Source organism: Artibeus jamaicensis, unplaced genomic scaffold, assembly GCF_021234435.1.
Source record: "Artibeus jamaicensis isolate MK-2021 breed Jamaican fruit bat unplaced genomic scaffold, CSHL_Jam_final contig_548, whole genome shotgun sequence".
Taxonomy (NCBI): domain Eukaryota; kingdom Metazoa; phylum Chordata; class Mammalia; order Chiroptera; family Phyllostomidae; genus Artibeus; species Artibeus jamaicensis.
The window spans coordinates 12,793,906-12,808,727 of record NW_026521883.1 but is presented as its reverse complement, the minus strand read 5'-3'; the positions used below and the strand labels follow the sequence as shown (position 1 = coordinate 12,808,727).

Genomic DNA, 14,822 nt, shown 5'->3' with positions numbered 1-14,822 from the left:
TAGAACAGAATCAGAAAACTAACCCACATTTCTATGATAACAAGGCAATTCAACAAAGACAAAAACAGCTTTTTCAACCAATAATTTTAGATAAAATTTCTCAACATTGCCACTACTGACATTTTGGACCAGATAATTCTTTATGGCTGTCCTGTACGTTGTAGTATACTGAGCAACATCCTTGGCTCTACCCACTAGATGCCAGAAGTACTCCTTTCTCACTTGGGATGACCAAAAATGTCTCCAGATGTCTGCTGGGAGGCAAAAAGCACTCTTTAGTTGAAAATCACTACTCTAGAACTAGATATCCATATAACAGAAAAATGAACTTTGATCCAAACCTCACATCTTACACAAAAAATAACTTGAACAGACATTCAAATAAAATTTAAAACCATAAAACCTCAAGATCAGGTTTTCTCAACATAACCACTATCAATATTTTGGGCTGGGCAATTCTTTTGTTGTGGGGATGTCATGAGTATTGTAGAATTTTTAGCAGCATCCCTGGCCTCTGGTCAGTAGATACCAGTATCAGTCTTCAAGTGTGACAACCAATTATGTCTCCAGACATTGATAAAGTCCCTGGGGGTGGGGGGAGAAGGAGGATGTGGGACAAAGTAACAGTAAAAGTGACCCAAGAAGAGAACCACCTGGGGTTAGCAAATATTTCCATGCAAGAACATGTAAAAGCAATAATCATAAACACTTTGAAAAATTAAACTTCATTAAAATTAAAATTGCTTTTTTGAGAAATTCTGGTAAAAAAATTAAAAGGTATGTCACAAACTGGGAGGAAACTGTATACAATGGACTTGTATTCAGAATATACAAAGAACTTTCAAGACTCCAAAGTAAAAATGAATAAAATCAGCAAAAAATTTTAAGGCATTTTCACAAAATATATACAAAGCCAATAAGCACTTAAAATGTTCAAACACTGCTGCTTATCAGAGAAACACAAATTAACACCATAATGAGACGCTACTACACACCAATTAGGTTGGCTAAAATAGAGAGATGAACAATACTAAGCGTTGGGAAAAGTGTAGAATTGGAGTTCATATGTTGCTGGTAAGAGGGTTACATCTACTATGGTTCCCAGGCCGGTGTTCAGTCCACTGAACCACACCAGCCAGGGATGGTTACCTCTATTATGAAGAACAGTTTGGCAGATTCTGATAAAATGTAACCACATTTGCCCTGACTGGTGTGGCTCAGTGGGTTGAGCACTGTTGCGCAAACCAAAGGGTTACTGGTTTGATTCCTGGTCAGAGCACGTGCCTGGTTTGTGGGCTGGTTCCCTGGTTAGAGACACGGGGAAGGCAACCAATCGGCGTTTCTCTCTCACATCAATGTTTCTCCCCCAACTCTCTCCCTTCTGCTTTCTAAAAATAAATATTTTAAAAATATTCAATAAAATGAAATTTAACATTTGTCATATGACTTAGAAATTCCACCCCTAGTTATTTACCCAAGAAGAATGAAAACACATGTCCCCCAAACACCTTGTACAAGAATGTGTATAGTAGCTTCATCCATTAATTGTTTCAAAATGGAAATAACACAAATGTCCATCAACAGTTGAACTGATAAACCACTTTTTGTATAAAAAATATAAAACAAAAAGGAACAAATTATGGATACTTGTATCAATGTGAATGAACATCCAAAAAATGCTGAGTGACCAAGAAGCCAGACACAAAAGGGTAGACATTGAGTGTGACTCAATTTTCATGAATCTCTAGAAAAGGCAAATCTAATCCATGGTGACAGAAAGCACATTGGTGGCTTCCTGAGGCCACGGATGGGAGAGGCACAGAGATCTTTTTCGGTGTTGGAAATACGTCATATCATGATTATGGTTAGGGCTACATGAGTGCATACATCTGTTAAAACTCACGGACATGCACTTAAAATGAATACTTACATGGAAATTATACTGCAATAAAGTTGATTTAAAAAGTTGGGTGTGAATTCAAATGCAAACATTTACTATGTAATGATATAAATGCAAACAATACAAATGTAGTACAAACAACACAAATGTAGTATGAACTTTTTAAAAAAGTAGAGGAGTAGGGAGAACACAAAATTTTTTTCAAACTGTTTTTAGTAATCCTGTATTAGTATTGTTATTTTTCCTTTCCATATGTATCTCCTAGCTCCACAAACCCAGGAACAATGAGCATCCCTAGTGCCCGGACTGCAGTTTTGAAATACCATTCCCCACTTAAAACCACAACAAAACAAACAAACAACAGTGACAAGGGCTCTGGAAAATGGCTGAGTCTAGAGCTGGAGAGATGACGTTCCAACTGAGCCACAAAGGAGACAAGAGTGACTCACAAGGGCTCAAAGGTCAGCAGGCAGAGCCTGTCAGCTGACCAAAGTTGCTATTATTTGAGCTTCAAAAAGGATACCTGCAGTGGACTAAAACCCACTAAATTGGTTTAATTCCAACATTTAATAATATTTAAAAAATAAAACACTGATCACCACTGGAGAATAAGAAGGAACCTATTAATTTTTCCAAAACTGGTATATAAGGGGAAATAATCTATCTTTTTTCCCCCTGCTATAGGAAGTAGAAAACCAAAAAGCAGATGAGGGAAAACATGTCTTAATAAAATTGTTCTAATAAATAAAAATAAAGCAATCAGAATCTACAATTTTGTAAACCCAAGTAAATGAATGGATCTAGGCACAGAGCATCACACAAAAATGTGTGTGTGATACATTTTTGTGTCACCTAATTAAAGATACAATGTGTCACCTAATTAAAGAACACACCGCGAACTGTGTTCAACCCCTTTGGCGAGACGAATTCTAATCAATCCTCTGGATCCCAGTGACAATTTGTGAGAGATACAGAAAAGAAGAGACGTGTTGAGCATCATCAAGAATATGCAATCACAGTCTGCACTGGGGGAAACTCCACGGGTCAAATGACCCGGGTTCCTGAAAACATAAGGTTTCAGAGAAAGGGATGGAGAGAGAACTTGTAGATTAAAAGAAACTTTTATCGAAAGAAAAAAAACTTCCAGCATAGCATATAACCCATAAAATTTTTTATTTAAATATACAAAGGACTCCCACATATAAAAAAAAGATAAGAAATCCAGAATAAAGTGCAAAACTGGAACAGTCGATTCACAATAAATCAGCACTATGCATGAGAAAAGATGAACAATTTTATTAAATATATACTACCATTGCCTCTATATTGGCTAAAACTAAAATGATTTTAACTGTCAAATATTGAAGAGATGGAGCAACAAAATTCTCATACACTGATAGACGGAATGTAAAGTGGTGAAGTTACCTTAGGAGAAGTTTGACATTACGTATATACTAAAATTGAAGATAATGCATTTTCTATAACCCAACAATTCCATTCATAATTTTATGCCCAGTAGAAATGTGTGCACATGTGTACCAAGAGAAAAGTATAAGAATTTGCATAGGAGCATTGCTTAGAATAGCTCCAAAATGGAAACAACCCAAATTCTGATCAACAGAATAAACTGTACTTTATTCATAAAATAATATATGACCATGAATGAACTATAACTACACACATATGTATGAATCTCATAATCATAATAGTGAAACAAGAAACAATTCTGTTCACGTGAAAGAGTAAAATAATTCTGTTCATGTAAAATTAAAAAACAGCCAAGAGAGATTAAAGAACTACCAGGAAAAAAAAAGGCATGGAAAATTATCAGAACTACACTTGGGATAGTGATAATCTCTTCAGTGAAGGAGAATGGGATTATCTAGGAAAGATACACAGGGGACTTCTGGGTTGCTGGTGATGTTGTAGTTCTTGACTTGGAAAAGAATTACACAGAAATGTAGTTATATTACATATAAGTGTTCACTATATAATTCTTTGTTAAGCTGTATATATTTGTTCTATATGTTTTCCATAGGTACATTACATTTCATAATATAAAATTAAAAATTTAAAATATTAAGTAAATGTTAAAAATATCAGTGAATTTTTGGGGTGGAGATGTAAAACATAAATTTTGAGATGAAATGTTTTGACAAGTCAATCTGGCTAAAAAAACAAGACATATACAAAACAGAGGAATAAGTGAAGGCTATGCAAAGAGAAATAAAGGAAAATGAACAGGGAACCAACAGTGATGGGAAGGAAACCGGGACTCAAATTAACGCTTCAGACCAGAAGGAAGATATAAAAATTCAACCAGAACAGAACAAAGAAATAAGAAATCAGAAAAAGGGAGGAGATGCTTAGGAATCTCCAGGACAACTTTAAACATTCCAACATCTGAATCAGGGGTGCCAGAGGAGAAGAGGAAGAGCAATAAATCGAAAACTTATTTAAAAAAATAATGAAGGAGAAATCCCCCAATCTGGCAAAGGAAATAGACTTCTAGGAAGTCCAGGAAGCTCACAGAGTCCCAAAGAAGTTGGATCCAAGGAAGCTCGCACAAAGGCACATCATAATTACATTACTCAAGATGAAAGATAAGGAGAGGATCCTAAAAGTAGCAAGAGAAAAAGAGACAGTTACCTACAAAGGTGTTGGGAACTGCTCTGCCTGGTTTCAGGAGTTGTAACTGGCCCCCCATGGCTAAGGCTGAGTAAGCGACCTCTGGACTGTGAGCCACTAAGGAGACAAAGCTTGTCTCTGGCAGCAGTGCTGCTTCTGCTTCATCCCCCTGCCCCCAACACTTGGTCGGTTAGTCAGAGATGGGTAAGACCCCTCAGAAGGGGGGCAACCTAAGCCAGACACGATCACTTGGGAGGCCATCAAGGAAGGACTCCGGGAGCTGCAACAAAGAGGGAGTGATGGACCCTTGCCCCCACCCCCACTGCTATTCTGACATAGCCCAAGTCCCCATTTCCGTCTGGGAGAAGCGCTTCCTGGCTCTAATCCACTTAAGCCTGAAAACCTATGATGGGAAAGGCGGTGCAGTCCTTTACCGGCTAGAGTGGGATCCGGGGAGATCGGGCATAAGAAAGAATTCCTAAAGTCCTGTGAAGCCTGCTTTGCTAAGAGTGCTTTCATTCATATGATAAGGGTCCAAGCAGGAAATGAGTGTGTCTGCCAAAGTTTTTGCAACCCCCTTCCCGACAGACTCTGACTCAGACTAAGCTCTCAGATTTCTTTGAAATGTTATCTACTGTTTGATCCTTGCTGCCTGTATTCCTGTGTATTACAACCCAATAAAAGCCATTGAGAAAGAGGCCCTTGGTCTTTCTCCTCTGAGAGAATGACCACTTCTCCTCCCCAAGCAGATCATGTCTTGGTAGTTTCACTTTCATCCATGGCAGACGGGGGGACTTGCGAGCAAAGTTGCCCCCACACAGAGGGGTTCCCATAAGGTATCAGGTGATTTCTCAAAAGAAACCTTGCAGGCAAGGAGGGGCTGGAAAGAAGTATGTACTCAAAGTCATAAAAGGCAAGGACCTACATCCAAGATTACTTTATCCAGCAAAGCTTTCATTTAGAATGGAAGGGCAGCAAAGCTTTCATTTAGAATGGAAGGGCAGATAATTTTTATTTCCCAGATAAGAATAAGTAAAAGGAGTTCATCATCATCCAGCCCTTATTATATGAAATGTTAAAGGGACTTATCTAAGAAAAAGAAGATGATCAAAACTATGAACAGTAAAATGACAACAAACACAACTATCAACAATCGAACCTAACAAAAAACAAAAACAAACTAAGCAAACAAGTAGAACAGGAACAGAATCACAGAAATGGAGATCATATGCAAGGTTATCGGAGGGGAGGGGAGGGGATGGAGGGGAATGGGGGAAAAGGTATAGGGAATAAGTAGCATAAATGGTAGGTACACAATAGACAGGAAAGGTTAAGAATACTACAGGAAATGGAGAAGCCAAAGAACTTATATGTACGACCCATACACATGAACTATAAGGGTGGGGGGAATGATGGGAAGTGGGGTGCAGGGTAGAGGGGAATAAAGCGGGGGAAATGGGACAACTGTAATAGCATAATCAATAAAATATATTTTTAAAAATTAAAAAAACAAGACATAATGCTGATTGTTAGCTACCAAACAAGGTACTCTGTTAATAAACATTTTTATATTCACTTAAATAATTAGAACACCTGAGCACTCATTAGATGTCAGGCATTATTCCAGTCATTGGGAAGACAGCAGTGCACAAGAGTACTTCCTTATAGGCACTGTGAAGAAGGATAATAAACAAAAATAAAACACCGTAAAGAAAACACTAAGGGTGATGTTATTTTTTAGAGGATAATTAGGAACATCCTTTATTGATAGTTGGCACCTGAACAGAGAGAGACCTGAAGGAATCAAGATACTAATCCGTGCAGGTATCTGGGGAACAGCTTGTCAGAAAGTTGGAAACAGACAAAGGTCCTTCGGAGTATTCAAGAAACAAAGAGGCCAGAGGCTGACCTGGGACAACCTGGAGTAAGGCGGGTAGAAGACAAGCAGGCTGGGGGTGGGGGGGCTGATCTCTGCAGACTGTCTCTTCCTGATGAGATAAGAAGACATTTTAAACCAGTGAAATGAGGAGATATAATTTATATGCTAAAGCTATCACTCTGATCATTTCAAAAGCATTATTAAAATAGTAATAGCTATAGCTCCTCTTCCACATGGAAAAAACATGAGACTGTTCGAGTACATCACATTTAGGTTCACAGAAAATAAAAGTGGAATTCTTTTTTATTTAGCAGAATCATTCTTCTGGTTCATATTAACAACAAAATTTCATCTTAAAAAGTGTTTTTAAAAATCCAGTGAAGTAATTTTTAAAAAATATTAATAAGCCCTGGCTGGTGTGGCTCAGAGGATTGGGTATTGGCCTGTGAACCAAAGGGTCACCCATTCAGCTCCCAGTCAGGGCACATGCCTGGGTTGTGGGCTAGGTCCCCATTTGGGGGGCATGCAAGAGGCAACCAAATGTTGATATTTCTCTCCCTCTCTCTCTAAAATAAATAAATAAAAACCTAAAAAAATTATAATAAAATATACATAAACCTTAACATCTTAACCATTTTAAGGTATTTTTATTGGTTATGCTATTATAGTTTTCCCAATTTCCTCCTTTATCCCCCCTCTAACCAACACCTCCAACCCTCCAGCATCACTCCCCCTTAGTTTCTGTCCATGGGTTGTACATGTAAGTTCTTTGAGTCCTGTTTCCTATACCATTTTTATCTCTCCCGGTCTATTTTATGCCTACTAATTATGCTTCTTATTCCCTGTACCTTTCCCCCCTATTCCTCCCTTCCCCCTCCCCAGTGAACTCCATGTGATATCCATTTCTCTGATTCTGTTCCTGTTTTGGCTGTTTGCTTAGTTTTGGTTTTTGTTGTTTTTCTTTTAGGTTCATTTGTTGATAGTTGATTTTTTTTGTCATTTTTATTGTTCATATTTTTTATCTTCTTTTTCTTAGATAAGTCCCTTTAACATTTCATATAGTAAGGGCTTGGTGATGATGAACTCCTTGAAATTGACCTTATCTACGAAGCACTTTATCTGCCCTTCCATTCTAAATGATAGCTTTGCTGGATAGTGTAATCTCCCCTTTTATGACTTCATGTAGATCCTTGCTTTTCATGACTTCAAATACTTCTTTCCAGCCCTTTCTTGCCTGCAAGGTTTCTTTTGAGAAATCAGCTGATAGCCTTATGGAAACTCCTTTGTAGGTAACTGTCTCCTTTACTCTTGCTGCTTTTAGGATCTTCTGTTTGTCTTTAATCTTGGGTAACTTAATGATGATGTGCCTTGATGTGTTCCTCTTTGGATCCAACTTCTTTGGGGCTCTCTGGGCTTCCTGGACTTCCTGGAAGTCTATTTCCTTTGCCAGATTGGGGAAATTTTCCTTCATTATTTGTTCAAATTAAGTCTTCAATTTCTTGCTGTTATTTTGCTCCTTCTGGCACCCCTACAACTCAGATATTGAAATGTTTCAGGTTGTCCCAGAGAATCCTCAGTCTCTCTTCACTTTTTCAGATTCTTGTTTCTTATTCTGATCAGGTTGGATGTTTATTTCTTCCTTTTGTTCCAAATCTTTCCTTTGAATCCTGATTTCCCTCTTTTCACTGTTGGTTCCCTGAATATTTTATTTTATATCATTTTGGGTATCTTTCATTTTTCAACCAAGCTCCATCAGTTCTGTGAGCATTTTAATTACCAGGGCTTTAAATTCTCCATCAGATAGGCTAGCAATCTCATTGCTTTGTTCTGAGGTTTTGCTGTGTTCTTTCGTTTGAGCCATATTTCTTTGTCTTGGTGCACCTGATAGGTTGTAAGGGGGTGGGGCCTTAGTTATTCACCAGGGCAGGGCGACCCTCTTTGCTGCACTTCAGGGCTGCCGGTCTGGTTGTCCTGGCTGACTTTTTTGTTTTAATTCCTTGGTCATTAGAGTTCCATGCAGTTTGATTTTCTGGCGTTTTTTCTTGTTTATTGATTTTAGATTGGTTGTTATCCTCCTTTTGGTTGTGCGAAGAACAAAGGGTTTCTACCTATGCCTCCATCTTGGCTGCAACTCATCCTAACCATTTTTAAGTGTAGAGCACAACAGTGTTAGGTGTATCACACTGTTGTGTACAGTGACCAGTTTTAAAGGCCTAAAGGAAAAATCCAGACTGGTGTTGGTGTGTGTAGATGAACTCTACATATAATATAGTGGACCCTTGAACAACATGGATTTGAACTGCGCTGATCTACTTATATGCGAATTTTTCTCAATAAATTCTGTAAATATATTTTCTTTTCCGTATGAATTTCTTAATAACATTTTCTTTTCTCTAGGTTACTTTATTACAAGAATACAGTTTATGATACATGTAACATACAAAATGTATAATCAACTATTTATGTTATTAGTAAGGCTACTGGGTCAACAGTAGGCTATTAATAGTTAAGTTTCTGGAGAGTTAAAAGTTACAGACAAATTTTTGACTGTGTTTTTGCAACCCTGGGAGGAGGGTAGGTTGCAAAAGCTAACCTTTGTGCTGTGTTAAAGGTCAACTGCATATATTAATAGTAATTACTTAAGTAGGTTACTCTAAATTTCTCCCAGGCCCACTGAATGATAGTATGGTACAAGGCAGAGTGACTTAACATGCTTTGCCAATAAGTTTGCATGTATTATTTATATAAAAAATGCATTCACAGTTGAAAATTATCACTTGGTAGTTGGTTACCATAAAATAATAAATAAAAATTCGTGTGATTAAGTTTTAAAGGACCATTTAAGATTTTTAATGACTAAGTTAACTCCTTAAATACCCATTATCTCCTAAGGGAAATCATTGCCTCAGATCAAAGCATCCATGTGAGTAAAAGACTAACTCTCAAATATAGTAGATGGATCAGTAAAAGGAAAAAGAATATATTATAGTACATGATTTTGACAATTAGCACAGTATTTCTATTATTCATATACATCATAAAAAACTATTTATTTGGTCTCTAAATTGGTAATACTGACACTTCCATATGCATTTGACAGGATCATCACATACTTTAAAATTCTGCTATTGCCTATTACTCAGAAAAGTTTAAGTAAATATTAGTTTGTTTTTTTTTACCTCTGTGAAGAGACGTGCATCATCAGAAAGCATATTATAATCCTGTGCACATTTCTTTGCAGAATTCTGTAAAAACTTTAAGAATTCAGTGACTTCTTCATTCACGTGTTTTTTCATATCCTAATTTTTAAAAAAAGTATACATGTAGAATAAGCAGCTTGGTTAAAAACAATCACCTCAATCACTGCTGTAATAATCTGGAATTATACAATAATTAAAAGTATCACATCCAAAACAAAAATCACAAAGAAAAGGCTAATTAAAATGATAAAATAATGATATACTTGTTACTAAAAACTCCTCAAAAAAAGAAAAGAAAATGACTAACACTATAATATACACTTTGGGATTAGTAAGCTTATTTTATAAAATGTTCTTAATTAATAACAATAAAAAGCACCCCCAAATGGAAAAATAAGCAAACAAAATGAATGGGTTAATTACAAAAGAAACAGAAATGGCTTATAAACACACGAGAAATACTTATTTTATTAGCAATCACTGTAAATAATGTAAAACAAGGGATCACCTTTTCACCCTATTGAATTAAGAGGAAAACAAAGGTAACGTCCAGTATTAGTGAAGATTATTAAAAATCAAACCAAAACAACAAAAAAAAACCCCTTTCATACAATAGTGATAAAAAGAAATTGGTTTAAACTTTTTGTAGAGCAATTTACTCATGGGTAAATGCATATCAAAGCCTTAAAGACATGTGTAGCTCTTTATGTGGCAGGTTTATTTAAAAAATTTTATCTTAAGGAAACAATCATTGATATAAGCAGAGTTTACAACGATGATGTCAGTACAGCATCATTTACATAGTTGAAAATTTGGAAACTACTTAATTAAAACCATAAACAAAAATTCTGACTTGGTTCATGGACCCATGCAAAGCTCTACTACTAGTACTTAAGATGAACTGGAGAGAACTATGCTCAGAACAAGAGCAACAGGCCTGAAATGTCCCAGAACCAATAAGAGACTTAAAGCACCATTTTGTCCATCAATTAATCTCCTTACATTTTCCATTTTTGTTTAGTTTTAAATTTTCTATTGTTGTTCAAGTACAGTTGTCTCCATTTCCCCTCCACCACTCTCCTCCGCTCCACTCACCCCTTTGTAAAACTCAGAAGCAAATTTAAAGTGTTTCCTAACTTTTAAGTATGTTTTTTAGTGAAGCTGAAGAATGGAATACATACCAAATACTGCAGGTAGTCATTTTTATTTATTCCAACAGCTTTGGAATTAGCAGGAATTTTTGAGTATTTAACCAAGAGGTCCACATAAGTCCTCTGCTCTCTCTGTGAGAAACGAGAGAAACGAGGATAAGGAACTCTTGGTTTGGGAAGAAGAACCATTCCAACTGCGGTTTTAACTTTTTCCTTTGCTTGAGTTGCTGCACTAACTGCTGGCTCATTTTCTACAGAACTTGCTGATGCATTCAAATTTTCTCCCATACGCCTGGAAAAAAAATACAATTTACAAATATGTGCTTTTCACATGAAGATTACTATCATGGAACTTTCTGATTCTTAATCACCAGGGAGAATATAGCATGATTAACATGGTAAATTCTGAATTATTATCTAACTTTGCCACCTGCATTCTGATGTCTAACTGTTTTGTGTAAATTAAGTATTCTGCAGGATAGGATTGCGTTACAAGCTCACCTTCAATTATCTGATGGAAAGGAAGAGGCATACTCCTTAGACAAGTCATTCAATTTGGGAGTTTTTTCCTCCATTGAAGAGAAGTAAATCACTCTTGCCAATTATATATGCAGGTATTTATTTCATCTTTACATTTTAGTTGCTTTACAATGCTTATTAAACTTTTCAATAAAATATATCACTTACTATGATGAACAAAAGCCAGAGAGCAGGTTATGATATGGTCACATACTTGAAGTTAACCAGTTCACTGATTCTAACTCTCTGGTTTCCTCTGCTTCAATTATCTCAAGAATTAAAGAGAAAATCCCATCTGTGTGTCATATTTTATAAAAAATATAAAGTTGTATAATCCTCTAGCACTTGTGTACAAGGCTAAATACACGGAAATGTCTTTATACTTTGTATGGATGCAAAAGAGAACCTTGGCATATCTACAATGAAATGCACTGGAGTGAGTAGCTATGGAACCTGTTACCATATCTGTTTACAAAATGCTATCCCCAATTTTGGAAAAATCACCCTACCACTCCAATTAAAGTATATGAATACAAATTTATTATCTTTTTCACACTGTCTTTATTCCTGATATTCAGCTGTTGTAATCTACACTTTAATTGTTTTAAAGTACACATGTAATGGGGTGCAGAGCAGGGGTCCCCTGATATACTGCCCACAAACCTTGGTTGGGGGAGGTAGACAATACAGATATGGTGTTTAAGATACTTTGCATAACTGTTGCAAGTTGACAGCTGTGCTACTGCCCTAAGCAAAAGGTGTAAGTGGCTTTCAGAGAGTCAAGTGACTTATGACATTCCCAGTTGTGGTGGATGCCCACCCTGGATGCCCATGTCATGGGGAACTCTTGCCCTGACTAAAGATGGCAGCTGAAAGAAGGTAAAAAATACAGGGAAATTGGCAAAAGTAGCACATCATAAAAGGGACTGGAGGTGAGATCGCTTAGGAAGTTCTGGGCTGAGCATTTAAAATAAGGGCAGTCTGAAAGAGAAGGGGATTCTGCCATGTAGCCTGAGGTAGGAAGGAGGAATTCCACCATGAGGTCTGAAAAAGAGGAGGAAGAAGCCACACAAGAAGAAATGGTGTAAGGAGAGAGCTGAACTGAACTGCGACCAGGAATGCTGAAGCTGCAGACTCCAGCTTCCCTGAAGGGTGTACAGAGAAGTCACTCTCTTGGGACATGTGCCTTCCTGGACTCCACCACAATCCAGTGTGACATGGCACATGTTCCCCCGAACCTTACGTGGAGGCTGAGGACAATGTAGCCCAGATCCTGAAGAAGAGAGCTGCTGCAAAAAGACAGAAACTCTGAAACCCACAAGAGAACCTTCCAGAGGGGATAGAGACCTGTTTGCACAACCAGCTTAAGAACAGATATGGGGAGCTTCTGGGCATGGCCTTATAGCCTTTTGGAAGCAAGGGAAATGCTGGGTCGTGGGACAGCAGGCTCTGAGCAGGAGTGCTCTCAGTCCCCCCGAGGTTGGAATCCTGTAAATAAAAATCTGTTTCCACCAACACTAATTGTTGGGTCATGCATCAAGGCACCACATCGACAAGCCCTGGTTTGCTTGGTTATACACACACACTGCATTTTCTTAGCCTCAACAACTCTAATTTCTATGGCAGCAATTATTCCCTATATTTGGTTCCAAATTTAACAACAATGATAACCCAAGAGAAAGGAAAAGTAATGAGAAAGAGGAATGTCTGTTGATTCATTCTTTATTCCTCCATTAACTAATATTTATTGACTACCATGTGCCAGACCTATTATTGGGTACTAGAGATACAACCAACATTGAGCATGATACAATTTCTGCTTCCTAGGACCTTATAATCAAGCAGATAAAATAAATGGAGAAGAAAGAAAATAAAATATGTACATCAATACAACGTGACTACGGAGCTCTCAGGTTAGCAAACTGAACACACTGAATAGGTGACTGAGCAGTATCCTAAGGACGTCAAGATTAGGAATTCAGAGGGAGAGGGGGAGGGGGAGAGGCAGGAAATACCCAGAGCAGTGGTTCTCAGTTATAAGAGTACTGATTCCCTGAGGACATTTTGGAAACCTGTGGATGTATTTGGGTTGTCAAAAAAGAGGAAAAGAATTGAAAGAATTTAAAGGTGGGGAATACTTCCTGCCTGTAATGTATGATGGTGTTCTGCACAACTTCTAAAGGTCTCTTCAGGCTTCCTCTTACCATATACAAGTCAGTCTGGTCTGTTATCTTTTTTCTTTTATTTACTGACTTTAGAGAGAGAAAGAGAGGGAGGAAGGAAGGAAGGAAGGGAGGAAAGAAGAGAGGGAGGGAGAGATGGTGGAGAGAGAAGGAAAAAGAAGGGAAGAAACATTAATTTGCTGTTCCCCTTAATTTATGCATTCATTGATGGAATCTTATATGTGCCCTGACCAGAGATCAAACCTGCAACCTTGGTGTATCAGGATGACACTCTAACCAACTGAACTACCCAGCCAGAGCTTGTTGTTACTTATCTTAATACATTTTATTCCCTTTGGTTTTCTTATGATTCTTTTATGGCAGTCATTTTCAACCTTTTGCATCTCACGCCACCCATAAACTAATTACTAAAATTCTGCAGCACACCAAAAAAATATATATTTTTTGCTGATCTGACAAAAATAGGTGTAATTTTGATTCACTCACATTGGATGGCTATTATTTTGTTGGCTGCTGGCATTTTTTTATTTGACAATCTAAGGGGAAAGAGGTCAGAGCCCCTGACAAAATAGTCAGGTACTTCATGTTTTAAAAATCCTGAGGCACACCGGTTGAAAAATCACTGCTTTATAGTATAGTTTAAATTACATTTCGTAAATCCAGCCTTATTCATTTTAGCTGGTGCATTTCACTACTTCATTATATCTTCTACTGCAATATTTTAGGAATCTACATATTAAAACATATATTAGAATATAAATTGTTTTTCTTTTATTCACATTTATATATCTTGGATATTATTTCTAAATATTATTATATCTGTGGGTATTATTTCAATTCAGGCTAGTAAAGGAGGTATCTTATTTCTTATAAGTATTTACAAAAAATGGGAGGATTTTGGCTTGATAAGGTTGAGAATTACCAATCTAGATCTGAACCTGGACAAAGGGTGAGTTAAGCTCCATCCAAAACTAACAATGACTTGTTTTAAATGAACTTTACGATATTAGAATAAATACAGTAAAAATTCCAAAATTTTTAGAAGATTTAAAGACCCAAAGAAGAAATATTCAAGACCACTTTTTTAGACCTAAACTTATGGATGGAAAATTAGTCAAGAGAGGTGGCTAGTAAATGGAAAAGAATTATGCAAATTAAGAATACTTAGATTGGCTCTGAAAATAATATAGGTGAAAGAAGACATACTTAGTGACTGAAGTTTTTCCCATAACTGTATAAAAATAAGCATATTTTAGGTTAACAAAATGAATATTAACTGCTGATCTTGGGAGAACTATATCACAGCAAATTGATTTCTCACTAGAAAATGTCTTGAGAGCTATTCAAACCTTACAGCATTGT

The 14,822-nt window shown here is 36.9% G+C and overlaps 1 protein-coding gene across 6 annotated transcripts in view; it reads right to left on the bottom strand.

The window, feature by feature from the left end:
* Nucleotides 1-14,822, bottom strand: part of ICE2 (interactor of little elongation complex ELL subunit 2) — a 65,812-nt gene that overhangs the window by 43,530 nt on the left and 7,460 nt on the right. For 4 of the 6 annotated variants that reach the window (XM_037151057.2, XM_037151061.2, XM_037151058.2 and 1 more), the window contains 2 exons: nt 10,789-11,050; nt 9,587-9,706 (listed from right to left, as the gene is read on the bottom strand). In XM_037151057.2, coding sequence (XP_037006952.2) covers nt 9,587-9,706; nt 10,789-11,050 — 382 coding nt within the window. The remainder of the gene's footprint in view (nt 1-9,586; nt 9,707-10,788; nt 11,051-14,822) is intronic. The other 2 variants (XM_037151062.2, XM_037151063.2) reach the window with 1 other exon arrangement.